General features: G+C 47.1%; 1 protein-coding gene and 1 long non-coding RNA gene across 18 annotated transcripts in view; one reads left to right on the top strand and one right to left on the bottom strand.

The window, feature by feature from the left end:
• NFIB (nuclear factor I B) overlaps positions 1-26,087 on the top strand; it is a 269,957-nt gene that overhangs the window by 79,247 nt on the left and 164,623 nt on the right. For 8 of the 17 annotated variants that reach the window (NM_001396749.1, NM_001396750.1, NM_001396753.1 and 5 more), the window contains exons 1-2: positions 16,087-16,261; positions 22,308-22,839. In NM_001396749.1, the coding sequence (NP_001383678.1) occupies positions 16,232-16,261; positions 22,308-22,839 (562 nt within the window). In that variant the 5' untranslated portion in view covers positions 16,087-16,231. Of the gene's footprint in view, positions 1-16,086; positions 16,262-21,755; positions 21,903-22,307; positions 22,840-26,087 lie in introns of those variants that run through there. The other 9 variants (NM_001396754.1, XM_046905269.1, XM_046905266.1 and 6 more) reach the window with 2 other exon arrangements.
• LOC124417528 lies at positions 4,944-9,633 on the bottom strand. Its single transcript, XR_006932475.1, has 2 exons — positions 8,750-9,633; positions 4,944-7,777 (listed from the first exon to the last, which is right to left on the bottom strand). It is a non-coding gene; the product is annotated as an uncharacterized LOC124417528 (long non-coding RNA).

Raw genomic sequence — 26,087 nt, 5'->3', positions numbered from 1 at the left:
CTCTATAAATACAGCTCAGAGTGAGCGCTCAAAAGTTTGGAAAGAGAGAAAGGAAGAAGGCAGCGTACGGAGACAAAAGCTGGAGCGGCTCCGCGGGCGGGGAGCGCAGGGCCGAGGCACAGCACCGGGCTGGGGGCTCGTTTGGCGGGCGGGCGGCAGCGGGAGGGGGCTCCGCGGTCGCAGTTTTGGGCTTAAATTGACACTAGTCCCTCACAAGTGTCAGCCGATCGATCAGTCAGCTCTATCGATCGGATACTGCGAGCAGGAACTTTCCTAAAGCTCCTTAAGCTGGCACTGGAGAAGGGCTGATGCTTGGTTTTGTTTGTGGGCCTTTTTGCCCCGCTAGTGGGTGAATCCTAATAGACTCAACATTTCCTTGTGCTCACCGTGGGTTGTGTGTGTACACCATCAAAGGAGAGAACAGTACATTGCTGGCTCTTTAGCTCAGGGGCGGCAGCACCCCTACCCGGTCTATGTCACTGTCCTCAAAAGACTGTCCTTATGGATAAAGCTAAGGGAGCTGCAGTCTGCTGCAAAAGTGACACGCAGTTGTCAGAGAAGAAATGGCCAATGTATGTCTCCTGTATCCTAACTATATATTCGTGCTCGCTGCTTTCTAGTCCACCCTAAGCAAGCCATTGGTATCAGATGGCAGGTGTTGCTTTTTCCTACGCTGTTGAGTAGTACCCAGTTGTATCAATGCACAGAATAACAGCAGCAAGAGTCGAGGGAATGGGACGAAACAGAGAAAAGGATCCACCGATGAGGGTCCACGATCTGTGAGATGGAGGGAGGAAGCAAAGCTGGGGGTAGGAAATGAAGCTAGTAAGTGGAGAAAGTGACTTCCAGCCTGCAGCCTTTGAAAGCACAGACGGACAAGCCAAGCTGGTCTGTGGTGAGGGTGCCAAGTGGAAGCCGTGAGAGGCCGCAAGATGCAGTGCTGAAAGATGCTGCTGGCAGTGACCTCCTGCTGAGCCCTCAGCCAGCCTCCACGGCTCTCTGCACCGGGAGAGCAGGGTGGAAGCCCTGGAGCACCATCATTGGTGGCTGCTGTGAGGTAGAAACCGGTTGGGGGGTGAGGGAATGAGGGCTGGGAGGCGAAGGAGGTGGAAGGATTTAACTGGAGTGAGGAGCAGACTGCAGCTCGGCACTGATGCTTTGCAAGAGTTTCTGCCTGCCTTGTGTGCTGAGCACTAGTCAGGGGAAGGTGTTCAGCCACTGAAGAGCTCTGCAGACTGCAGGCTACAGGAAGGCTGACTGTGGGACCCTCCTGCACCTCACACAGTTGCAGGGGGCAGCTTTGTTGTGCGTGGCTGCCAAACGGGGCTGGGAGCTGCCACCCATCACCCTGACTGTGCCACTGCCCACTGAAAGAAAGGGCTGGGAGGTCACAGCACAGTGTGAATCTCCTGGCAGGGGGCCGTGGAATCACCCCAGCTCCATCGGTGACAGACCTCTGGTAACTGCAGAGTTATTTCTAGGGGGAGGGCTGCGTTTGCCTTGTGTCCCCCAGGCTGGGCCGCAGCTGCCAGTCCTGCAGGAGCAGCTCCCAGCCAGGGCTGGCTCTATTTAAAGCCTCGGATGCTGCTGCAGGCTTCAGGCAGCGAGTGCCAATCCCTCAGCTTGGCAGCATTATTTTTGGCCATGGTTCTCTCCCGCAGCATAGGAAATACAATAAAATTAAAACAAACAGAAGAAAAAAAGGGGGGGGGGGGGGGGGGGAGGGAGGTGAGGGAGAAGTAAGAGGCAGTGCATACACTCCCCCCGTGGAGAAAGGAGAGGAGACCAGTGATGCCACCTCGTCCCACCATTTTGTGTCTGCTTCTGCCTTCCTGCCATGGCATGGCAGGGGTGGGGTGAGGAGCAGCGGCCGTGGCCTTCCTCACAGCCCCTCTAGGGACTGTTGCTGTCCCTGTGTTCCAGCCTGGGCTGTGCCATGGGAACAGAGACATCCCTAGGCCTGGTGGCTGCCGTCAGGGCTGCGTTGGGCCCAGCCTTGGCTCCAGGCTGGGTAGCACTGCTCCTTTTGTGGCTGTGGCTGGCTGAGGTGTGACACCAGGCCTGCTGGTATAGCCAGGCTTCAGCCCTCACATCACTCCTCTCACCTCAGCCAGGGAGAGGAGCTAGGATGTGGTGCAGCTTTTCTGGTGCAGATGGAGCATGAGCTCTTTCCTGTGCTGCTGCCACAGCCGGCCCTTAAAAATGGGAGCAATGATGGAAGACATTTGCACAGATCCCATTCCTAAACCAAAACCGTGAGAGCTGTAGGCATGCTGCATATCAGGGAGGAAGAATCCTATGCTTTCCCAGGCAACTTATCAGACAAAATTTCACAGAAAACATGAGAGGATGTGATTTGGGGAGGGAAAATAAATCCACCAGGAAAACAAGATCCTGCATGCACTGATAAAGGAGAGAATAACACATAACTTTATAATGGGAAAACACTACTTTTGTTTTTTCCTCCATCTGCCAACCTGCACTTCAACCTTTTTTTCAGCCAGCATGAATACAAGCCTATGTGTAAAACACACTCTTCTGAAATATGTGTAGTGCTTCTCTTTATAGGCGGTAAGATCTTTCTGTCACCTTCTTTGTAGACACTCACACATTACTTTCCTCCACACACCGGAGAGTCTCGTGGAGGCTCCTCCGTGACCTTCACATACCTTCCTGCTGCTTCAGCTCCTCCTGCTTCCAACATATTTTTTGTTCTTTGGCTCATAAGAAGCAGAAGAACAACAGGGAGGGCTAATGGTTGAGATGATGGTGAGGGGACTGGGAAGACATAGAAAGAGATGGGATCTGCTGTGCTTTGTTTTTGCATTAGCAACCAGTACCACTCTTTTTAACAAAGCTTGCATTTGCTCATCCCAATCTGCCAGGGCTGTTCTTGGCTGAGACTGACCTCCTGCTGTTGGCAGTCACATCCTCCTCTGACTTTCTCCACTTCCTCTCCTCAAGAGCTGAGTGCTGTCCTGCTCTGCCACTTGCTTGCATTAATGGATATTGTACTGCGAAATATATTACTTCGTTAATCAGTTCAACCGGTTAACAGAAAGATTAATAGTCTTATTATCTTGAGTGCACGTATCTCTATATTCGGAGTATTCAAAGAACTACAGGCTATGATTAAGCAACAGAGAAGTCCCATTATAACCTTGTTTTCCATATGTTCAAAGCTTTCAGAAAATGTCTCCTTTGGAACTCAAATTTCCTGTTTCTAGTTAAAAACTCTTTAAATGTGAGGAAATCTTCCTACAAGCACAAAACCCAGCCTTTTAGAGAACTCAGTATATATTTAAAGTACAAAGCAGGGCTTGTATTTTAGCTTAAACACTTTAAAATCTTTTTTTTTTCTTTTTCTTTTTTTCTTTTTCTTTAAACTTAAATGTCCTTGAGAGCCAGGATTGCTTGTCCAGCTGTGGTTATAGACAGGATATGGGCTGCATTTCAAAATGTGTTCTGAGAAGTTCACTTTAAGGAGTGACTGCTGCTGAAGTCTCAAACCCTCGCGTCAGGTAGCTCTGCAGTGTCATTCTGCATTCCCTGGGCTTCATTGTCCACTCCTTCCTACTTGTGGCATTTTTTCTGTGCAGCAGAAATTACCTCGGGTCACTTGTGGCTTATACATGTGTTCTGTCATGTAGCTCACTCAATTTTTACAGTGCTTGTCTCACCTTGAACATGCTGCTGAGGTTAACCAGCTCTTGACAGCGCCAGGCTCATCAAAGGGTTTGGTTACCTCCTGATGTGATCATGGTTTGGAGTGTAATTTTGGTAGGTGCAAGCAAAATCAGCACTGAGAGTAAGGGACGTTCAGAGAGGGAAAACCTATGTTAATTTCAGAGTGTGCCATTATAAATGCAATGAGGAACTGCAATTTCAACAAAATATGGCAACAGGACACCTGTCTGTGCACCTGTACAGTGGTAACTACAGTAGTCTTGAAGGGTCTCTATCACTTCTCTAAATACATACTTTCAATCTAAAGATTTGTTTAACCTTTTAAAGAAAATGGGATTATCAGTGTAGCCAGTGAATGCTCCTTTCAGCATTCACACCAGTACAGCAGTCACAGTGATACTCTTAGAACATCCTCTCAAAGTCCCAACAGCAGACCACCATGCATGTATGTGGTAAAAATATCTATGCAGGGCTGTGGAATTTGTCTTCCTTGAGGCTGCCAATTCAGAACCCCACATCCTGGGAGAGAAGGAGAAAATAAACGAGACAATCTCTGCAAAACTTTAACTTAGCCTCCTGTCAATGGCTGCTTTGATTCTTCCCCTCCCGTCTCAAGATGTTAGTTTTTGTCCTTAGCTTCTTAAGTTTAAAATATTAGCAATCAGTAGGCTTCTTGGCCAGACCAAACTTCCAGTAGCTCACAAGCCCCCTCCCTACCAGTGCTATTCACACACTGCTGATTTGACAGTGGCAGTGTTTTTTTTTTTACACCTATGAAAGTTACTTGTCTTTTCCTCACTAACCTCTTCCTATTAACATCCCTGAATGACTCTTCAGCCCATTTCCCCTGAAATGGGGAATTCTCTTTCCAGTGAGTTAAGAAGATAATCTGAAATCCCCTTCATAATGCATCTTTGAGCTGGGAACCTGGTTACTAGTAAACAATTATTCCAAACACTTGGAATGTCTGTTATGTTTATCAAAAAGTGACAGTGAACAAATCTATGGGTGTTGGAAGAGCATGCAGTATCTCATACCATTTCACAATTAACCCATAAGCGATTAGGTATGGACTGTCCTTTCTCTTTAGCCTGTTGAATTCAGACTTTACCACTCTTTTCCAGCTGAGAGTGTGTAGTATGGTTTTCTGCTGGTTGCAGAGATGCCAGGATGAAGAGAGCAAAATGGATTTCTTAAAATGACAAGCATATCTTAGCAACGTCCATACTCCTGGGAGGGAATTAGATTCCTGCTGTTCAAGCTGGTAACTGTCACCTCTAGGACATCATGCTGGTCATCTTTCCTCTCTGTGTTATGGAAGTCTGTGTTGTCTTTCAGGCTGAGATAGACAGGTTTTCTCCGTGTTAGGTAAAGTGCAGTATCCACAATTGCCAATACTGCAGAGAAGCATGTAAAGTCAATTATCTCAAATATTAGCTGTTATTTTAAGCACGTAAGCAGTAAGAACAAGGGCATAAATCATGTTAAGAATCTCTGCTACCTTAAGATCCTCCACTGTCTTGCTGACAGCAGAACAACACAGACCTATAGAAATCTGGCAGAAAATGCTGCCAGGCATAAAATCATCCACTCTGAGCTGGGGTTTCTACCCTTGTGAGCAGATCCTGGAGACAACGGTCAGGGAATGTTTCTGGTAAAGTTTCATGCATACTTCTTTGTTCATGCAGAAATTCTGAATGTCCCAAGACTATATGCTGAGACAGTAGCTTTCTTCTGGACAAGGTGTCATTCTGGTGTGAATGTAGAGAGCCCAGAGATCTTCAGCATGCAACAGGTGTCTGCCAGTCCACATTAGTACCTATCAGCACAGATAAGCTCTCCTCCATGTTTTATTTTTCCTTGAAATCCTCATGTGACAGTAAGGTGTCCACACGAAAACAACCTTTGCTGCTTTCCTTAATCTCCGCTGCATCCTGTTGCAGTAATGCTTAACTCCACATTCATGTGTGGTTGATCCGGGTCCAGGCTGACCCAAGAGGATAGGGCAGAAATGAAAGTGGGGAGCTGGAGCTGCTTCCGTCACGTAAGTCAGTGGGATAAAAGTGCTTTCTCATAGGAGTTCGGGAGGAACAGAGAAGTTCTTCCTCTGACTGCTTTGGAACACACCCTGTAACCAAGGAGTGCTAATGGCCTTAGAAGATGAGGTCAGAAATCCTAGCACCAAAACTATCCCAGGACCAAATCCAATCATCACCTATGTTAACTGTAAGATGATTAAAGAGTCTGTTACATGAGTACAGGTTATATGTAGCTATTCAGGTACACTTTCACACGTGGGCTTGGCAAGCACATGTATGCACGTCTGTTTCCACAGCAGGAAGTACTTTGCCACATCAATTTGGGAGCTCTAGGACGATCTCATAAACAGGAGAGATTTGGCAAGTTCAGTAGAAAGAGACCTCTAACTGGAGCAGGAAGGAGACTTAGATCTGGTAGATTGGTTTGCAAAAAAATAAGAAACCAGAATAATTGTCCTCCAAGGGCCTGCCCTGGCTTCATTTCACAATGTTCTGCAATTTCTAAACTCAAAAAAAAAAAAAAAAAAAAAAAATCTGCTACAAAAATACAGCTGTTACAAAGTCAGTTAATGTGCTGCTGCTCTGTTCACATAGCATGGCTGAAAATGCTGCGAGGCAAAAGTAACAACAAAGATGTGCACCCCTTCCCTTCCTGTGCACCTTAATGAGGTGTGAACTCAAAAGGCTCTGTATGCCATTTAAATGCTACCATTAAGTCTCAGCTACTTTTTTTTTTTTTTTTCCTATTAAAAACAATGATGTTACAGTTCCTCAGCAATCTTGTGTACTGAGTGAGGCAAGGATCTGGGGGAAGAAGTAATACTTTCCTGTACTGTATTACTAAAGACAGTTGAAGAGCCGAAGGCAGCCTTGAAGAGACTTTCTACTTTTTTAAATCTCCGGTTTATAATCTCCTAACCTTCTTCTTCTTAATTTGTTCTGGTGATGATGTGGTGGTGCGGCAGAGCAGTGATTGTGCTCCTGAAATACTTCAACAGAGGATTAAACAAATAGAAGTGCATAAGGGCAGACTGTGAGCGAGGCAGAAAAGGGCGGTGTGCATCGGGACTCTCCAGCTGTTCTCTAGACAAGGAAAAGTGGACTCGCTATTGACTAAAACTGTGCATGCCACATTTCCTCTCACTATAATCTAGCAGCTGAAACCTGTGTTGCTGTATTATCCAAGGCAAAAACTCTTGCCTGCTGCAGTCAGTAACAGCTTTGTTACAGATTGTCGTGGGACAAGGACTTTAGATCAGGTTTTGTGGCATCTCCATGACTTCCCCCTTGCTTAACATGCACGGGTAAGGCAGGACTGAGCAGCACGTGTCCCCACCTCGGGGAGCGGGAACCCCAGGCTTCGTGTGGAAGTGTGAGGAATGACTAATGCCAGCCCCTGGGAGACTCCTGGCCTGCGCTGCCCTGATCTCTTTGCCCAGTGCATTCTATCCCAGACCGCAGTGTGTGCCTGGGGGAAAGCAGCGGCAGAATCTGCTCTGCTGGTGCCAAGCTCAGAGTTATATTTCTATCTAGTTGCTAGGAAACTATGTGGGGGGCTCAGTGGGGCCGGCAGTATACGCGAACCAGCACAGCAGAAGTATGAACTTTCAGAAATAATGAGCAACTGTCGTGCACATGTGCAAATGGTGAATTTTCTATGGCGTGCTGCTCAGATGGGCACGAATGGGTCTTTGCAGGAGCAGCAGGCGGCACCTTTTTATGGACGGTATTCTTTCTGTGAAAAGTTTGGAGTCCCCAGTTGAAAGCTGGTGGGGCTGGAGCAGTTTTTTGCACCTGTGGAACAGAACACGTAGCCAAAGGTACCCACCTTCCTTACTGCCTTGCTATGCATGAGGACAGCAGCACCTCTTCTGCACACAGCTGAAGTACAAGCGGACCCTGCCTGCTGTGCGGGCACTCACTGTGCTCCTTATCTGCTTGGTTTGTTCTCTGATTGCAAGCCTATGACTCAGGCTTTACAGCTGAACTGTCCGTGTGCCAGATCCTCTTTCACTCATTTCACTTCCCTGTGCTGCCAGCAGTGAGGAAACCTTGAAAACAAAACCAGAGGTTTTAATAAAACAAATTGCATTTATTAGCATCTTTGGAAAAAAAAAAATTGAAAATGTTGCTCTGTCTCAAACAATTTTATGTTTTATTTTTTTGCCTGCTGCCTATTTTAGCAGGAATTCTGGAAGTGAATTCCTCGGATTGCTGCCTGTCAGATCCAGACAGGTAAAACTGCATGCAACAATGCAACAGTTATCCATAGAGGAAGGCTATTTACGCTCTTTTCTTATTTTATTTCCTTATTTCACCCAGTGTAAATGCATTCAGTGTTATCAGTATTTGCATACACAAAACCACAGATGAAAAAATCCGGAATCAACAGAACCTTAGTTCAGCCTGTTACAAACCACACGAGCCTTTGATTACATCCACAGAAAAGAAGGCTGTAGTCAAGACATACCGGTGCTACGCGAGTGAGAAATCAAAGGCAATCTGATATGTTTAAATACAACGTTTGCATTTAAACATGTCTTCACAAAGTTCTCCTAGGACAAACAGTGCAGGCTTCCGATAAGCAGAGCATCTATTACAGCTTTGAGCAGCATCGTTGCGCTCAGGCTACGACACCTATTGCTCTCCAGGCTGCCATTGCTCCCTGTTCGACATAGCACGGGGAGCTCCGATTAGTTGCTAAACCGGCGGCAGAGTTGGGCTTAGCAAATGCACAGGCTCAAACAAGCAACAACAACAACACCAGAAAGCTGCGGAGAGCAGCGGGCCTGCCTGTCTACCAGCACTCGCATCTTTGGCAGCAGTCATGACAAGAATAACAAAATTAAACCTAAACCAACAAAAAGCCCGGAAATCTATGATGAAATATCACCGCAGTTCTTGCAATAAACTCTGGTGAGTGTTGATGACCAGTGCGAATCGCTAATTGTCTGTGACTCTCTGATTCAGAACTCGCATCCTCTGACAACAAGAGCGAAGAAGTAAAATAAATCAACACCCACAGATCCCCTCTGGCATGGAAAAAGGTCTGCTCTCCCGCGACTGGCTGGCTGCTGTACAGCTCACAGCATCTACGCTACACAGCGTGGAGTTGTTCATAGCACGAACAATCACTGCCTCCATTCACTGGCCATAAAAGAGCCTTAATTTCATTTTTTTTTTCTTTCTACGTTCGATTTCTTCATAAAACAATCAGGAGAATAAAGAGAAGAGAATTCAGCAGTCATTGTTCCGAAGTCTGGAAGCGTATGCTTCTGTTGCTGCTACTTTTTTTTTTTTTTTTCCCCCTTCTTTTTCCCCAATTTCATGGCAATTTGTGCTTCATTTTAGGAGGAGATTGTATTTTTTAGCAGCTCAGAATGTTTTTCTTGAATCAAACAAAAGAAAATCGACTTCCTGAGAGGCCCCTATGCTCCCAGCAATGGTCTCCAAGCAATTACGAGGTTCTTTAGAGCTCGTGCTTGGCCAGCAGCGTCTAGCAGGAAGGAATACGTGTGCAATCTGACTGATTAGGGCTCTCCGCACACGTTTGCCTCACGCAGACTTATTTATTTCACGGCGAGGGCCTTCATACTGTAGGAAGCTCTGGACGTGAGATCCGTCCCCTGTGCAGGGCCGGGCGGTGGTTTCTAACGGGCATCTGAAGGCACGGGATTGTACAAGCGGCCTGCACGGCGCTTTATAGAGATACGTGCGAAGAAATGTTCCCGCCAAGTGCGGTCCGAGAGGGCTAAGCTGAAATATTTCTGTATTTATACATATATATATATATTTAACACGGCTGCAAGCAGCTTAACCCTTCCCTTCCCGCTACGGCCAGAGCACGGGCCCTTGGCACCACACGCATCCCGCAGCCGCGCGGGACGGGCTCCGCTCTGAGGGCGCCAAGCCGAGGCCGCCGGAACGCGGCTGGGCGGGCGGGCAGCGCGCCGCCATTGGCTGCCACCCGGCGCTATGCAAATGAGAGCGGCGGCCCCGCCGCGCACCGCAGCCGACAGGCGGAAGCGGAGGGCCGCGCGGTGTCGGCCGGGCCCGGGGGCGGCGGGAGGGGCGCGCGGCGGCCGGGTGCGAGTGAGCGCGGCGACGTGTAGGGGTGATTTCGATTGAGGAAAATAAACACGAACTAAAGGCAGAAAGCCGCTTCGGGAATCCCGACAGCACCGAACCAAACCGGAGCCCTTGAGACGGGCGCAGATCTGCAGCGCGGGCCCGTCGCGGGCAGCGGCCCGGCGCTGCGTGTGGCGGCTCTGACACCGGCACGGGGGGGGTGAAACCTCCGTGCTGCGGGCTGCGCCCGGCCTGGCCGGTCCCGCCGTAACTGCCGGCTCAGAGTGCGGCTGTGCGGCTTCTAAGCTGCACCCTGCTCGGAAGTGCTGCCGTCGCCTCCGTGTATACGGGGCGAGGTGTAAGCGGCGGCGTGTTTGCGATTTGCCTTTTTGGCAGCTTTTGTATGTGGGTCACACTTTTATGCCAGGAATCAGTTGATGGGAGTTTGCGTCCAAAAGTGCTGAACTTGGCACATTTCCTGCTCCATCCCCCTTGCTGGCAGGCAGCTACCGGCCCGGGGCTGGAAGAGATTAATGCAAATGCCGCTTTACTTGTACCTCGCGGGCTGCTCCGCTCTCCCTCCTCTTGTTGCCTTAGATACTGTTTGTTTACCGGCGTTTTAATGCACTATTTCTCTCGGGCCGTGGCTGGTGGTGCTCAGATTTAATGGGCCGCGGTGTCCGTGTGTCGTGCTGAAGGAGTGGCGGCGCCGTGGAGGTGCCCTTTAGATGGGCACGGCGCTGCCGCGGTGATGCCCGTGGATGGGGACGGCACCGCCGCGCCGTACGGGGCTGCGTGGGCCGCCTGAGCCCCCGTGCTGCGCTCTGCGTGCCGCAGGGCGAAGTGCTCGGGTGGCATTCTGCCTCCTTCCTGAAGTTACTTTGGAGGGTTCCCTTTTGTTCCCCGCCGCCCCTTTTCACTGCCGCTCTGTTGTGGGACCTGCGTGTGTATTTTAATTCATTCCTTTCTCCTGCGTGCCTGTGTGTATGTGTGTGTGCGCCTGTCTGCTTTCCCTCTTGTCCTCCCTTCGGCTGTGTGTCTGGGCCACATTTTAATGCACAATATCCCATCCATTAAGCTGTGGTTGAATGCGGAGTGTGTGAGGACTTGGCAGCCCGGGTCGGCGGGGGCGGGGAGCCGCTCGGCGCGGACACGGGATGCCGGGGAGCCGTGCTCTGCATGGCTATGAGGGCTGGGAGCACGGCGCTCCGCCGCTGCTGGGAGCGCTGCGCGGAGCTCCAGACGGGACAGACAACATCTCCAGCTTGCTTGCTTGCTTGCTTTTTTTTTTCTCTCCTTCTTTTCGTTTTTTTTTTTTTTTTAAAGTACAGTAGCTGGCAGGGAAAAGGCGCCAAAACACACAGGATTAAAGCTCTCTGAAGCGGTCGTGCTGCTGCCCTTCTGCTCCTAACGTTGAATTGCACATAAAAGAAAAAAAAAAAAACATACATATATATATATAGCTTTTCAGTTCTGATTTGGGCAGACGTACACATACAGCCTCTCCTCCCCCACTCCGAGGCGCTGGGAAGTGGTACGGACCCGCAGAGAGGAGGGGCCGAGACTGGGTCCTGCTGCCGCGGTCTGTGTGTGTCCAGAGCTGATTTAAGATCAGCAAACGTGATTTTTTATTTTCTTCTTTCTTTTCTTTTCTTTTTTTTTTTCCCTTTTTTTTTTTTTTTTTTTTTTTTTTGGTAAGAATTTACTGTACTGGGGTAAGAGGGTTTCCGTGCCTTTGTGAGGCTGAGAACATGACCCGCAGCGAGGACAAAAACTGCGCAGTTGTGTAACCCAAAACGCTGTGGTTTACACAGCTTTACACTTGAGGTTTGATGTTTTCATTTGCTGGTCTGGGAGCTGTGGAAAGCTCGAGTACTGCAGCCCCCATCCGACCATATGCAGACAGAGGTCAAGCGCACTCCCTTCGAGTTTCTGTGCTCAGCCAGCAGTGCTCTGCTTCTGACTGTGTACGTGCATGCTTTGTGTCTGACCATACTCACTTTGTATACAGAGTACGTTTCTTCTGATCACTCAGAAAAGTGCTACTGAATAGGAAGATACATAGGTGCTTTACTCCACCAACTCAGAAGTTTTGCTGATTGCTGTTTGCATTTGAAAAGAACCGTAAATGCCTTACAAATTCAGCTGCATATGACATAAATCAAGACCTCATAAACCAACGTGTTATCAGTTTGCTTATTTAGCCCGTTGCTGTTACATGTGCTCCCTGAATGCTTGCTGCTCCACTTCTTGTGTGCACGCATCTGTATGAGCAGTCGTTGCCCCTGCACATAAGAAAACTGACCAAGGCTGCGGTCATAATACACGTGTGGAGCTTTGCAGTTCAGTGTGATGGCACAGGCGGCCTTGCAAGGCATGAAATCTGTTTGTGCAGTTAGAATGACTGTTAGGTGATTCTGTGACAATACGGCCGCTTTGGGTTGTGTTTTTTACACGCAGTGGACGTAAACTGTACTTTCTTTGTGCTGCATGAAGTTATGCATGCACCCAAGTGTTTGTCTATCTCATGCGTATGTCTGTGAGCTGTGTTTGCTGACCAAGAGTGAAAAAGAAGTTAATGATGTTGCTCTTAAACTAGAAATAAAAAGATCTGCAGTGCCTGTTGGAGGCCTCATGTAAAAAATTTGGAGCTGTTTCTCTGACACTGAATCGTTTGGATTTAATGTCGTATGTCTCAACCAAATGCTTCTGCCTTTTGCAAAGGAACTATTGGAACTGTCATGAAAACACAATTTCCTAGAAGTTCAGTACATGCATGGCCAGATAGCAGACTCGTTTGCCCAGCTGTAAAAAATGAGGTTGTGTGTTTCAGCATTAACAGTGCCGCCTTCCATATTTTTTGATGCACGGTGATACTTTGGCACTCCAAAGTCAGAGCATGTGAGCGGCTGTCTGGGCAAAGGTCACCAGCCAAAACTCTGCTTTGGGAAGGGTGTCAATGGCCTTTCCACTCTTTAACGTCATTACCTCTGAAGTCCAAGGGCAATGCCCCTTTCCAACAGCTGGTACAGTTTGTGAAGGCTGTGAACCAAGGAGTTAAAAACAAGCATTCCATACAAGTGCGGTGCACCAGAACTCCCACTGCTGGGGAAGCCGGGCTGGGTGGTGGGGCTGCCGAAAGCCCTCCCGGCACTCTCTCCCCATCTGGGTGGGGTGAGCTGAGCTGGGGGAGTGCCCTGTGGGGGCTGCTCATGCACTGGCTGGGGCGGCTCCCTGTGCTTGTGTGCCCCTGTGCCAGTGTGTCCCTGTGCCCGCAGCCCGGCGGGTTCGTACAGCCCAAGGGAACTGAGCAGTTTCTGGTAGCTCTCAGTGGGAAGGTCGGGGGGGAGATTTATTTCCTTAATTACCAGCATCGAAATAATGGCTGGACTTCCAAGCATCACACGGAGGTTGGCATCGCTTTGGCAGTGAACACAAAATTGCAGTTGTCCCCCGGCGGGAGCTTCAAGGATCGAGAACTGGCAACTGTAGCAGCAGTGTTAGCGCCCAGGGGTAGGAGAAAAGGATGTGGGTGGGTTGGGTGGGAAGATGCTGCACGCAGGCACTTGGGGGCATGCAAACTGCGTTCCACCAGGTTTCCCTGCAGCCAAGGCCCATCCACTGTGCAGCGTTACACCACGTTTCTCCGGGTCTACCCGTATCTGCTCATGCACCTCTGCAGGGAGGCAATGTGGAGTTGCTATTTTTTTTTTTTTTTAATCATTTTCATGGAGATCTCCCCCTGCTCTCAAGAGAATATTTAGCTTGCTTTCTTTTTGAAGGAACCGTGTGTGTGCGTGTATGTGTGCACACTTGAACACACTGTACCAAGGCAAACACTGCCTTCTGTGTGGGTTCTCACTGGGACTAACTAGGAGGAATGGAGCCTGGTGTGAGCCCACTGCTGCCTCCTTCCAGCAGTGCCCACCTTGCCTCCTACGGGACATACAGGAGACACTTCCAAGTTCTGTTCATCCCAGCTGTAGCTCAATACCTCTGTCCTGTTTGGGCAGAGATGCACAGCACCCAGGGGCCTGCTCAGTGGGGTGCAAACCTGACCTCACCTCTTGCAGCAGAGGTGTCAGCCCTCACCTCACTCCATGCTCCATTTGGGTTGTCATGCTTGGCTCCCATCGCTGCCATGACTTGGCCGCACAGCTCTTGCTTTCAGTGCATGGGGCTCAGTGCAGAGACATCCCTTGGTCTCCACCTGGGGGAGGAACTGCGGCCTTCTGCAAGCCCTACCTGGGAAGGGGAGGCTTGTTCCCAAATGTGTGCAGCTGGTGGGGCCCTCATGGAGGGTTATAAAGGAGGAGGGGGCTGCAGAGGAGTTGCTGCGGTTTTATAGCAGGTCCGCAGTGTTGTGCAAGAGTTGGAGCGTGCAGAGAGGTGTGCTCAAGGACATTGGTGCGTTTGTGCCAAGGGGAATGTCTTTTATGGTAAATTAACTCCGGTTAAATTGAATATTTATTCAAAGGGAAACTCCGGCATTTAGGGCTGGTGTTATCAGCCTTCTGCAGTGTCTGGGTGAAGGGAAAGATGATGGGATTTGGGGGTATTCTACACCAGATAGGAAAACATATGTGCTCACTGTGGTTAACCCCGAGTTTGCCTCATCCCTGCTTGCCCAGTGCGTGCTCTGAACCCGTCACTGATTAATGTGGTCTGTAGAAAGGGAAAGCCGTGGCTGTCGGTGGAACCCTGCAGAACTGAGGGGGCTGCGCGAGTGTAGCCGGAGTTGCAGGGATACGGGATGCATTCTGCGGGTCCAGCGCGGGGCTGGGGCCGTTTCTGTGGCAGTACCTGGCTGTAGGGTGCTCTGCCTCCCCGCCCATCCCCCTTCTCCTTCTGGTTTGTAAATTTATGGGGATTGCAGCTGGTGGACTTGGCAAGCTCCCCTCATTAAGAGCCCTCTTGGAAAATGGGCTGTGTTTGAGCATTTCCCTAATGAGGACAGGACGGGGTTAAAAAGTGACCATTTCATGGTTGACTTGAACCTGCCTCCTCTCCTTGATGTGTCGCCACGAAACGCCCGACGCGAACAAACTCGCACTTCGGGAGGGAGGGAGGCGGGCGGCGGTCCCTCCGGGGCCGGGGGGAGCACGGCCGTCCCCGGCCCCGCAGCGCACCGCGGGGGCAGCTCTGCGTTCCCCGCCGCGGCGCCTTTCCCCTTCTCCCTCACCCGCGCGGAGCCGCAGCTCCTGCGCAGCCCTCCCCGCGCTGCCCCCGGCCCGTCCCCGCGCCCCCGCGCCCCGCCCGCCGCCGGATCGCGCCCGGCGGGCGGAGGAAGAGAAACCTCCTGCAGATGGCAGCCCGCCCCCGGCCCCCGCCCCCCGCCGCAACTTTCTCCCGGCAGAGGAGAGGGAAAATGAAGGATGTTTGCTAAGCGCGCCGGGTCCTTCTGCGGCGTTCGGCGGTGATTAATAGGGAGGGCCGGGGAGGGGGATCTGGCGGAGCTGGAATGTGTGTGCAGGAGGAGGAGGAGGAGGAGTGTAAGCGATGATTGTGTAATTAAATAATTAAAAAAGAAATACTTAAGTCTCATTTGGGAAGAGAGCTGGAGCGGGGTCCGGAGGGTGTAACCGGCGAATTTTTCAACTTCCAAGTTCTGGGAGCCGAGAGAGAAGGGGAAAGGGGAAACGGCGCGAAGGCACACGGGGCGGGAGGGAGAGAGCTGGGCGGGGGGGACCGATCGCCTGCATTTCAGGAGATCGTTTTCATTACAGCGGGGAGCGGCCCCTCGGCGCGGCGCTCGGAGCGGCACGCAGCGCGCAGGCGGCGCCCCGAGCGGTACGGCCGTGCGAGGCCCCTCCGGCCGCGGGGGATCGCTCCGCACGCGCGGTCGCCGCCGCGCAGAGTTTCGCTGCCGCCGCTCCGCGATTTTCCTGCTCTGCTCCGCGCTGTAACCTTGAACTTTCGAGAGCGTGGTGACAGTGCCGTAATAACCCGCCACCAAACTTCTTAAAAAAAAAAAAAAAAAAAAAAAGAAAGAAAGAAAGAAAAGAAAAAAAAAGAAAAAAAAAAGATTAAAAAAAAAAAGCCTAACAAAAAAAAAATCCTCCCGCCCACACCCCCCCCCCCTCCCGCCCCCCCGCCCGAGTCCTTCCCCCCTCATCTGCAAAACAACCGCCGGCAGCCGCCGCCGCCGCAGCAGCAGCAGCAAAGCACGGCTCTGCGCGCCGACTACAAGAGGGTTAAAAGTGTAGATTGGATTTCACCCCGGGAAATCGAGCGCACGGAGTGAACTTGAATCTTTGGCTATTTAAGGAGGACTGGGGTTTGTTGTGGAGTTGTGGTGATTCAGGGCAGAGCCCCGTCCTGATTGATTTCATCTTCCTCGAGTCTCAGATGACTGTAAAATGAACAGATGAAATTATTCCTTTTTTGAGGCTTTTTCTTAGGGGCTCTCCGGGCAGCGCGTTTGCAAAAGCGAAGTCATGATGTATTCTCCAATCTGTCTCACTCAGGTATAGACGCATTTTGATTTATTTCATTTACTTGCTCGTTTATTTATTTATTTTCACGCGTTTTCTGTATTTATGTGTGAGTTGCTCGTGAGTCACTGCAGCACTTGTAACGGGTTAAGGCGCGGTTGTGCCGCTCCTCGGACCCAAACTCCGCTCGCAGGAGGGATTCGGGGGATGGACTGCACCAGGCCATTGTTTTGGGGGGATCCGTTCAAAGTGTCACTCGCAGACAAATACTGTTAATTGCTGGCGCACAGCGAGTCAAAGGTTAACGGAAGGGAAATGAGCGTAATTGCGCTAAAAAGCGGGTTTGATAAGTATTGATTTGATTGGAATCAAGCGATCCGCTCTCTTTTCAGCTCTGCGGCGCGCGCGGAGCCTAATTAAAGGGTTTAAAAAGGAAAAGTGCTGTCTTTGACCGAAGGGAAAAAAACAACCTCAGCGCTCTGCGGCGCGAGGTAACCGCGCCTGATACTTCAGGAGCTCCGCTGCCTGCAGCGGCCGAGCTCGGAGCGCGGGGCCGAGCGCGCTCCGCTCACATCGCACCGGGATCTCTCCCCCCCGGCGCCGCGCTCGGGACCGCTGCTCGGGCCGCGGCTGTCACCGGGGAGCGGGGGGAGCTCCGAGAGCAGCCCCCATCGCTGCCCGGTGCCGGCCACAGGATCTGAGCGGCCGCGGGAGCCGCCGGCGGAGGGTCCTCGCGAGGCCGCGGAGCGCGCTCGGCGCCGGCGCTGCAGGGGAAGCGAGCGCCGCGGCCCCGGAGCGTTTTCCGAAGGGAAAATCCTATGTGCGGAGCCAGGGGACAGTTTTCAGGAGCTTTTGTGAAAGTCTGTCTGAGGAGGATGTGATGTAAACTGATGAAGTGATAACTGCTTGCTTCCACATTGGCGCGACAAATACCTCAAGAAGAAGAAAACGTGCGAAAGTAACGTCTCGTGCGCGCCGTAATTAAGCGGCCAATAACGCGCTTATAGCTGCACGGTGAATAAATAAATATGATTTAAGTTACTCGACAATTAGAAAGCATTGTAATTCAAACGGACTGAAGTATTCATAAATTGTGAATGGAGATGGAAACAATGATAAGGCTTATTCAGTGATTGGATACAGTCCTGTAGCTTTTTGGCTGACACATTTTTTATTGTTTATATTTTGTTTGGCATCTGAGCGTGATTGACTTAGATATGGATATTTTCAGTGAGCAAACGTGAGCTTCAGTGGAGCAAGGCTGGAAAAGAGCACTGCAGGAGTATTTCTCCTTGAAAAGAAAAAGTGCTGCGTGTAGGAAGCACGTTGTGTAGCAGATAGACGTACGCTCACAGGTAGACGTCGATAAATACTCACTTATGGTGGAATCTTCAGTTAGTGGAAAGTAATGGCGAGTGGGCTGTGTCCTGCAAAATCACTGTCAGGCAGCAAAATCTCTGCTCTGGAGTGCGTACCTCAGAGTACAACTTGAGGCAGCAGCTTTCGCACTGAGAGCGCACACGTTTCCACCACCACCTCTCGCACAGCGCGCGGCTCACGTTGCCCTTTTCTGCTCTCGTGACATTTTTTTCCCCCATATGCTCGCTTATTGGGCTCCTAGGTGCAATAGATTTCCTCACTCTGCAGATCTCTGTTAAAATGCCATACTTTGGCGTGCGCAGAAACACAGCATTGCACTCTGCAGCCGTAGGTATAAGGAAGCAGTTCCTGGCCCCCGCGTGTTAATAACTTCTGCCTTACACGTTACAGTCATGCTGCAGCATCTGCCACGCAGAAGCGGTTCACCCGTAGAGGCACATGCACGCAGCAAAATCACAGCAGTTTGATTTTAGGTTGGAATTTTTATCTGTCTGTTCAGAGCCGGGAGAGCATTTTTGAAATTATCTTCCCTGAGATTAAAACAAAATTGAGGTTGCGGTGGGAAAGCGTGAGAATGCACGCTTTCCATTATTTTGAGTTGCAGCCGAGTTAAAAGAGCGCTGCCGGAATTTCTCTCTCTATTGTGTTCTCGGTCTCGAAGGCTCTGCACAGATGCATGTTGACTGTGGCAGTGTATGCTCAGAGGAAAATATTTTGGTAGAAGTTCTAAACACAGAGCACCTGTTTGAAGCAGGCTGCCTGCACAGGGAGCGCAGCTCGGTCTGTGGCAGTGCAGCGCTGAAGCATCTTGTAAGCACAACTCTCAAACCCAGAAGTGCAATGTTAAGGCAGACACTGGCGAATCAGATGTTGCCCACCACTGTTCCAATAAAAGTTCGGTGGCTGTGAAATGACTTGAAGGAAGAAGGAAGACTGAGCAAAAGCACTGTAATTTGGGGGCCGGGGGAGGAGTGTCCTTTTTCCCGTCCCCCCGTCTGCGCCTTTCCCCCTGTTTTGGAATGAGTGTAAACTACATTCATCCCTCTTGCTGAGGCATGATAGGATGCAGTTACCGCATGCCTTCAAGTGCTTGGGCTCTTGTGATATTTTTACCACAGTTTATTTTTATGTTATGGTGGTCCAGGAAACTCCGAATATGTTGTCTTTCTCTTTTCCCCCTCAGAATACGCTCTTTCATTATGCACAAAGAAAATCTATGTGGGGAAATGGAGCACCTGAAGTTTTTGGTGTAAAATTCCTGGACTTCTGCCTTGTGTACTTATTGCACGGTCTTCAGTCCAAACTTGGATGAACTGATATAAAGTTTGTCAGAGTGGAAAATGTGAGAGTAGCGCTTCATTTCCCCTTTACCTCTTCCAAAAGGAAAACCTGGCCTATCTGTCATCATTACGCTACAATTAGACAACGGGCATTTTCCCTTTATTTACAAACTACATACTTATCCTGTAATAACTTCCATGTTAATTTAAGCGGTCAGTGCAGAATGGTTCACCTGAGCCGTTGGATATGACATCTTGCCTCCATAAATCACTTAATTGCAAGTGCAACTATGGCACATGGGTGAGTGCCACATCAAAATCCTTTTTTTTTTTTAATTTTATTTTATTTTCTTTTCTCCCCCTCCGCCCCCAATATTGCCTGTATGAATATTAAGGGGGGGAAAAAAATAAAATCCTGTAGATGGCTTTTCAGGAGGTTTATTGGAGAAAGTGTGTGATGAATTGCAAATCTCCATTTAGGATCATTTTTATGGGCACTTCTTCTTGTCAAGTAATGTTTCATTTGGAAGGACTCCGGATGCACAATGAATCTCTCAGAGATATCCGATAATATTGCTTTAGAACGGGATCTTCTTTGCTGTGTTTCTCCTTCACAACCTCTCACATGTATCTATAGATTTAGAACTCCGTGCTATTATAAAAGAAAAGCCTCAGTACGGCTTTAAAAAGGTGTTTCTTTTTACTGAAATATTTTTATTTTTAATTCTTCAGCCTTTGTAGAGGAAAGCATTCAATCACCAGAGAGTGGAATTTAAAACCAGGAATTTGTCTCTGTGTGATTTTCATAGATGTAAAATGCTGTTGGCTGTTGCTGGTAACAGCATGTGAAGTACCTGAAGATGAAGCCATTCTGGAGGAGTCTGCCATGTTCCCCTTAAAAATGAAAACCGGGTCTGCAGTATTCTATTAGCGTACAACTCGCACATTAATTTCATTGCCATTTTAAGCTATAAAGCTGAGGTCTGTTTCAGACATAATTACTGTACTGGGGCAAAAAAACCAATTTCTCCTGCAGCTCCTCAGCCCCCTGCCTTTCTCCTTGCCCCACCTTTCACCCCAGATGTCAACATTTTCAAGATCTGTAGGAAATCTGCTTTATTTAGTCTAAAACTAATTGCAAAGGTTTAGCACCGCACAGCCTTCCTGCTTATGCTAAGTTAGAATTTTAATAGCGTTTTATTTAAATGTTTTAAGATGGCTTTTGTAGATGAAAAAATAAACTTTCTCTGGTAGTTAGAAGAGAGGGGAAAAAAGCGTGGCACTGGAAAGCGCATGAAGCCTTATCATGGGCTGTGGTTACTCAGAGCAGTATTGCCTTCCCACACAAAGAACAGATTGTGGTTTAACTCTTTCCACGGCCTAGTTTTATGTGCCAGCATAGTATCAGAATTGTTCAGATCTCCGCTGGAAACTGCTAGCCGGTTTAATTATTGCCTTTGTGGCTCTTTGTCAAGCATGGTACTGTAGTGCAGTCATTTATGCCTCGAACTATCTCCCCATATTGCATCTCCGCTTTTTTTTTTTTCCCTCTCTCTCTTTTTTTTTTTTCTCCTTCCTCTGTGAAGGTAATGTGGGCATAGGTAAACTCCTTGCAACTTTGGTGCTGTTTTCAGTTTGCTTTGGGGGCAGTGAGGGGAGAGAGGTAAGAAGCTCTGGTAGGTTTTCATACCATTCAGGAAATTTTGAACTTTGTGTGTGAAATCTGAAGATGTAAATGCTGAATTCCTGGCCCGGAGCTCCCACAATGGCAGTCTGAACTCTGTATAATTGAGACCATTAGTTATACTTTCATCATTTTTACCTAATGGAGTTAATCAGCCTTCTGATTAAGCATAATTCATTCCCCATCTAGCAGTGTAGCTAAAATATTAGTTAGTTAATTGTATTCTTGAATATAATTGTATAAGAAAAGGTTTGGGTTTAGTTTGATTGCACCGTGCCACTCAGTGTGATGAACGATCTCCACGGTATTTAAAACTAAATGCGCCTGCACGCAGAAAGGGAGATATCTCCCCTAAGGTCTCCCTTGCAAACCAAAATGCAGCAGCGTTTGATAAGCAGATTGCGCTGTTTTGAACATCGGATTTGTTCACAGAAGGGCCATTAGTTTTTGGGAAAGGCCTATTTAGATACGAACATGGATGTGTAGGACGGTTCTTTAAGCAGACAAAACGAATTAATTTAATTGCTATAGGATGTGCTTGTAGGTGACAAGCATTACCTCCTTAACGCAATGCATATTGCTGTCAGGCAGAAGATAAGAACTTACAGGTGAAGCCAGACGACAGGAAGGGATATTTCGGAACTGTAAATAAATTGCATGGATTTCACAAAAGCAGCATTTGACCAGCGGTGCACTCGTAATGTCACTCTGCCACAGCATGCAGAAACACAAAGAATGCAAAGTTTGTGCCAAGTTGCCATTTTTCATTGTACACCTCAGATTGATTTTTAAGGGGTTTAGAATAATTGCCACACTCATGTGATCGGTTAACAAATTAACTGACTCTGTGGGGCTTCAAAACCCATAGTGAAGCTGCCGGGAGAAAATTAATGTAATTTTTGTTCTCGACTTCATAAACTTTTATTTTACAGAGTTTGGGGGTGGTGGGAGGGAAGCCCGAAGAGTTGAAAGTACAGAAGCTTCTGTGCAGGTTTTCTGTACAACATGCTGTGCCTTTTCCCCACTTTCCCTTACTGTATACTGGTTTCTCTAGTTACCACCACTGGAATGGTGCCGTTTCAGTGCTGGAATGTTGGACGTTTGATAAGAAAATGGATCAAGTTTAATGGCGCATGCTCTTTGTGCCACCAGCAGGCTCTTGCTGAGAGCATGCTCCAAAAGCGGGAACTGTGTGGCATTACACTGAGCATGTATATGCTTTGTGTTTCTGTGCCACAGAGAAGAGAAATGAACTGTGGCATTCACTTCAGCGTTCTGAACATTTCTGCTCAGATTTTTTAGAACTGTATAGTGTCCTCTTTGTGCAATGGTACTTTTCTTCATGCTAGTCATTCACTCAGATATTTAAATGTTGTTCGGAACAAAACATCTTGATAGCATCTCTTTTCAGTGATGTAGTCTCTACAACGATGTAGGGTGAAGTGAGGGGAGGCATACAGAATAAAATCTTCAGATGCGTCTCTCAAAGAGTGAAATATGGGGAAAATGTGATTTTTTTGTGTAATTTTGTCTGTTGTCTGACAGTGATGGTAATCGCATCAAAGGTGTTACGCAGAAATTTGTGTAAATTTCAAGTAAATACTGAATGCTTATTCTCTTTGTTTTGGATTTCGCATTAAGATTTTCAGAAATATTTCTCGACGCTGCTTTGACTATGACAGCTTACTGACTTCTTTTCTTCTCTCCTTTCTTTCCCCTCCACTTCCCTCCGCAGGATGAATTTCACCCGTTCATTGAGGCACTTCTTCCGCATGTCCGTGCAATTGCCTATACTTGGTTCAACCTCCAGGCTCGAAAACGCAAGTACTTCAAAAAACATGAGAAACGAATGTCGAAGGATGAAGAAAGAGCAGTCAAGGATGAGCTACTAAGCGAAAAGCCCGAAATTAAACAGAAGTGGGCATCCAGGCTCCTCGCCAAGCTGCGCAAAGATATTCGCCAAGAGTTCCGGGAGGATTTTGTGCTCACGGTGACTGGGAAGAAGCACCCGTGCTGTGTATTGTCCAATCCTGACCAGAAGGGTAAGATTAGGAGGATCGACTGCCTGAGACAGGCTGACAAAGTCTGGCGTCTGGATCTAGTCATGGTGATCCTGTTCAAAGGCATCCCCTTGGAAAGTACGGATGGAGAGCGGCTCATGAAATCCCCACATTGCACAAATCCAGCACTTTGCGTCCAGCCACACCACATAACAGTATCAGTCAAGGAGCTTGATTTGTTTTTGGCATACTACGTGCAGGAGCAAGGTAGGAAGCAGATTGTCATGTTTCTATGTTAGTATGTCAAACTCTGATTCCGAGCAGCCCTGTTTCCCCTATGGGCTGTCTTCCAGTGCAACATTATTCTGTGGTCTCTATACATAACGTGGGTACATATCCATATGTAAATCAGCATGTATACATATATACACACAGACACACTCACTCCTACAGACCTGTACAAATTAAGTGTACGTTTAGCATATATTTCTTGCTCTCTTTCAAGAGAGAGCAGAGTGTCTCAAGGTAGTTCTTCAGTTCCTCCATTTTTATTTTATTTTTTTTTTCTGTTCAAAATTTGACTCTCTCTCTCTGTATATAAATATATATATTTTTTCCCAGTTATGACTTCAGGAAACATTATTTTTAAAGTTTTTTTTTTTTTTTTTTCCTTCCCCGTAGTTCTCTTAGTACAGATGCTGGTATGCGCAATTGCACAATCATGATAAATAGTACAAATGCTCTTGTTTTTTTTTCAGTTTCAATAACCAAGAATTCATCCTTAAATTGATGAAGCTATTGAAACTTTGAGAGCAACTGTAGATGTTCTCATCATTTCAAAATAAAACGTGAAAAAAATTTTAGCCCAGAAATACTGGTTAGCAAATACTAAATAGGCAAAATTACAGCATACATATTTAATGGTTTATTCATATTTGACATCACTAGCTCATGTTTCCTATATGAGTTTTGAAACAAAGATCCAGGTTGTAATACTGAAGGAGAAATTTCCTCTGAAATTACATTTTCGTAATTACACTAGTGTACTTAATTTTATATGGAAGATTGCAGAAAAGCTTATTTAACTGTTACTTATTTATTTCTTTAATTTATGAAATTAAAGTAAAATCTTTTATTCTGTTAATCGTATATGAGGGAGAAGCTTGCTCGTCACAATACTTATTCAGATAAAAAATATTTGTGTGCAGGTCCCCCAGAATTGAAAATGGCTGTAAGTTGATAAAGGATTTTCTCTGGTACTAAGCCTTCTGAAAAGCACTTTCTCTTCATGGGATAACTTTGGTTCTTTTCGGTGATTGTGTCATCCTCTAGCCATCACTGTATTGCTGAATGATATGGCAATAATGCATTTATTTCTTAGCCGCCAGTCTAAACCAGGGAAAGTTGGACCAGCCGCAGATGGAGGGCCATTTCATGGCTTGGCCTGGTAGTAGGCAGAAATGGCTTGCAGAAGGGCAGATGGCAGTCTGTTATCCGATGCCCCATATGTAACTGCGGATCTAACTGAAAAAGAAACTGAATAGATTTTATTAGTAACAAAGGAGTAGAATTGCGTGTCTTCATTGAGCAGGTACTTGTGGTTTAAAAGAGTAGATACACAACAACCTTTTTATTTTCAACGAATCGTTCTCTTAGAAGTTTAGTCACCCAAATACTGCACCGTGTTTACGTGAATGTATAAATAGAGTTCCATTTTTAAATTTTTTTAAAATATTTTTCACGGAAATCTGTGTTTTCTTTTTTTCTCTTGCCGTTCGCATTTGATATTTTTTTTTTCTCCACAGCAGTCGACAATTTACTCAAATATTTTGCAGTGACTTTAAGCAGCAGCACAGTCTGGTAAATGTGAACCTTTTCTATGAAAGCAATAAACATACCAGCATATGTTTATTGTGCATAAGCAACATAATTACAAAAACTTTTTATCTTCAAACTTCTTTTATGAAGAAAAATTTGAACTATAGTTTGAATGCATATATCGCAAGACATAACTTACCGATTAATTCTAATGGATTTACCTGCCTGTAAAAGTCAAAAGTACAAAGGGAGGCAAAATAGCTTAAGTAGCTCTTGAACCGAAGGGGCTGGGGTCATGGTACTCTTACACTCTTGATTTTAAGTTGTTGGAAGCCATAACATGAAATGGGAGAAGGAATTGTAGAGCATAGCTGATTTTATAGATTTAAGCAAATTGAGAATATTAGTTTATTCAAAGTATTTGCCTAAACAGAAATGAGTAAGATAAGTGTGCTGTAATATTGTAACTTAAAAGGTTACAAGAAGCCACTCTGGGAATATACTAGGAGACATAACTGGCTAATTTCTTTGTATCAAGCTACCCTTAGCAGACGCCTTTGTTTATTGCAAACTGCATATATTTTATATCTCTCATGCTGCTTCACAGTTAAACTTCTGCTAACATCTGTTTGCTCTCTTCTTGAAGAAGTCATATTAAGTTATCTTTGTATATTTTTTCCCCATTTTGCCACACTTTGATTCTCTGTCCTCAGTGAACGCAGGTTAATTGGGCACTTTGCAGTGTACTCGATTAAGAGCATCAGACTTGAAAAAGATAAGCATGAAGTAAACCAAAATGCTGTATTTTACACATGCTGTTTTGCTCTGTATTTCTCTTTTAGAATACTAAAATCCACCTAATAGTATCATATAAAAACTAAGCAGAGAAATTGAAACAAATGACTGAACAAAATACGAAGAAGGAATTAGCACACAAAATGAAGAAAGGGGCCAAATAGTGTGTTTTTTGTTTCTTTATAAAAGAAGATTAGAGGAAAAAGGAGGAGGAAGGATAGTTCGAGTGCCAGCGATGGTTGCCAGTGGCACCAGGATTGGCATCAGACCTTCTTTGTTTAGCCTAGGATGCCTGTGATTTGTTGGTTGGCATCCGCATTGCAGTGCAGAGTAATGTTACAATATATTGACAATTTCCAGATCTAGAAGTGTCAGTAATCCTTTCAGTTCTTAATAGAAAGAGCTTCTTCTTCCATGCCTGCCTTGAAGGAAGAAATAAGGACTAACCTATCAAGTTTTGTCGTTGACCAACTTCATCTGGTTCTCCTTTTCATCCACCTCTGTCAGAATTCAGCATCTTTTTTCCCTGTTCTGTTTCTATGACCCTCTTGTGCTTTAGGGTCTTTAAAAAAAAAGAGGCTTGACATTGGTTACAAAGCTGCTCCTTTGACAGAAATGGAGGAAGAAAATGGGAAGGACATAGTAATCAGTGTTTAGCATCGAAATAATCTTTAATCATAATACACTTCTACATGGCTCTGCTTCTGTATCAGGCCCATGTCTACACCCTCCCCCCCGAGTTTTTAAAAAGCCTAAATCTTGAGAATGTAACAGATACTGTTTCTAATGATAAAAATGAATTTTTTTTTTGTTACTTTTTCTTTTCTTTCACCCTTTCATTCTTTCTCTTTTCATCTGGCATCACAGAGTGTCTGTTGTTTAGTATGAAACGTGTCTGAGTC

This window comes from Gallus gallus, chromosome Z (assembly GCF_016699485.2).
Source record: "Gallus gallus isolate bGalGal1 chromosome Z, bGalGal1.mat.broiler.GRCg7b, whole genome shotgun sequence".
NCBI lineage: Eukaryota > Metazoa > Chordata > Aves > Galliformes > Phasianidae > Gallus > Gallus gallus.
This window is presented reverse-complemented; position numbering and strand designations above follow the sequence as displayed.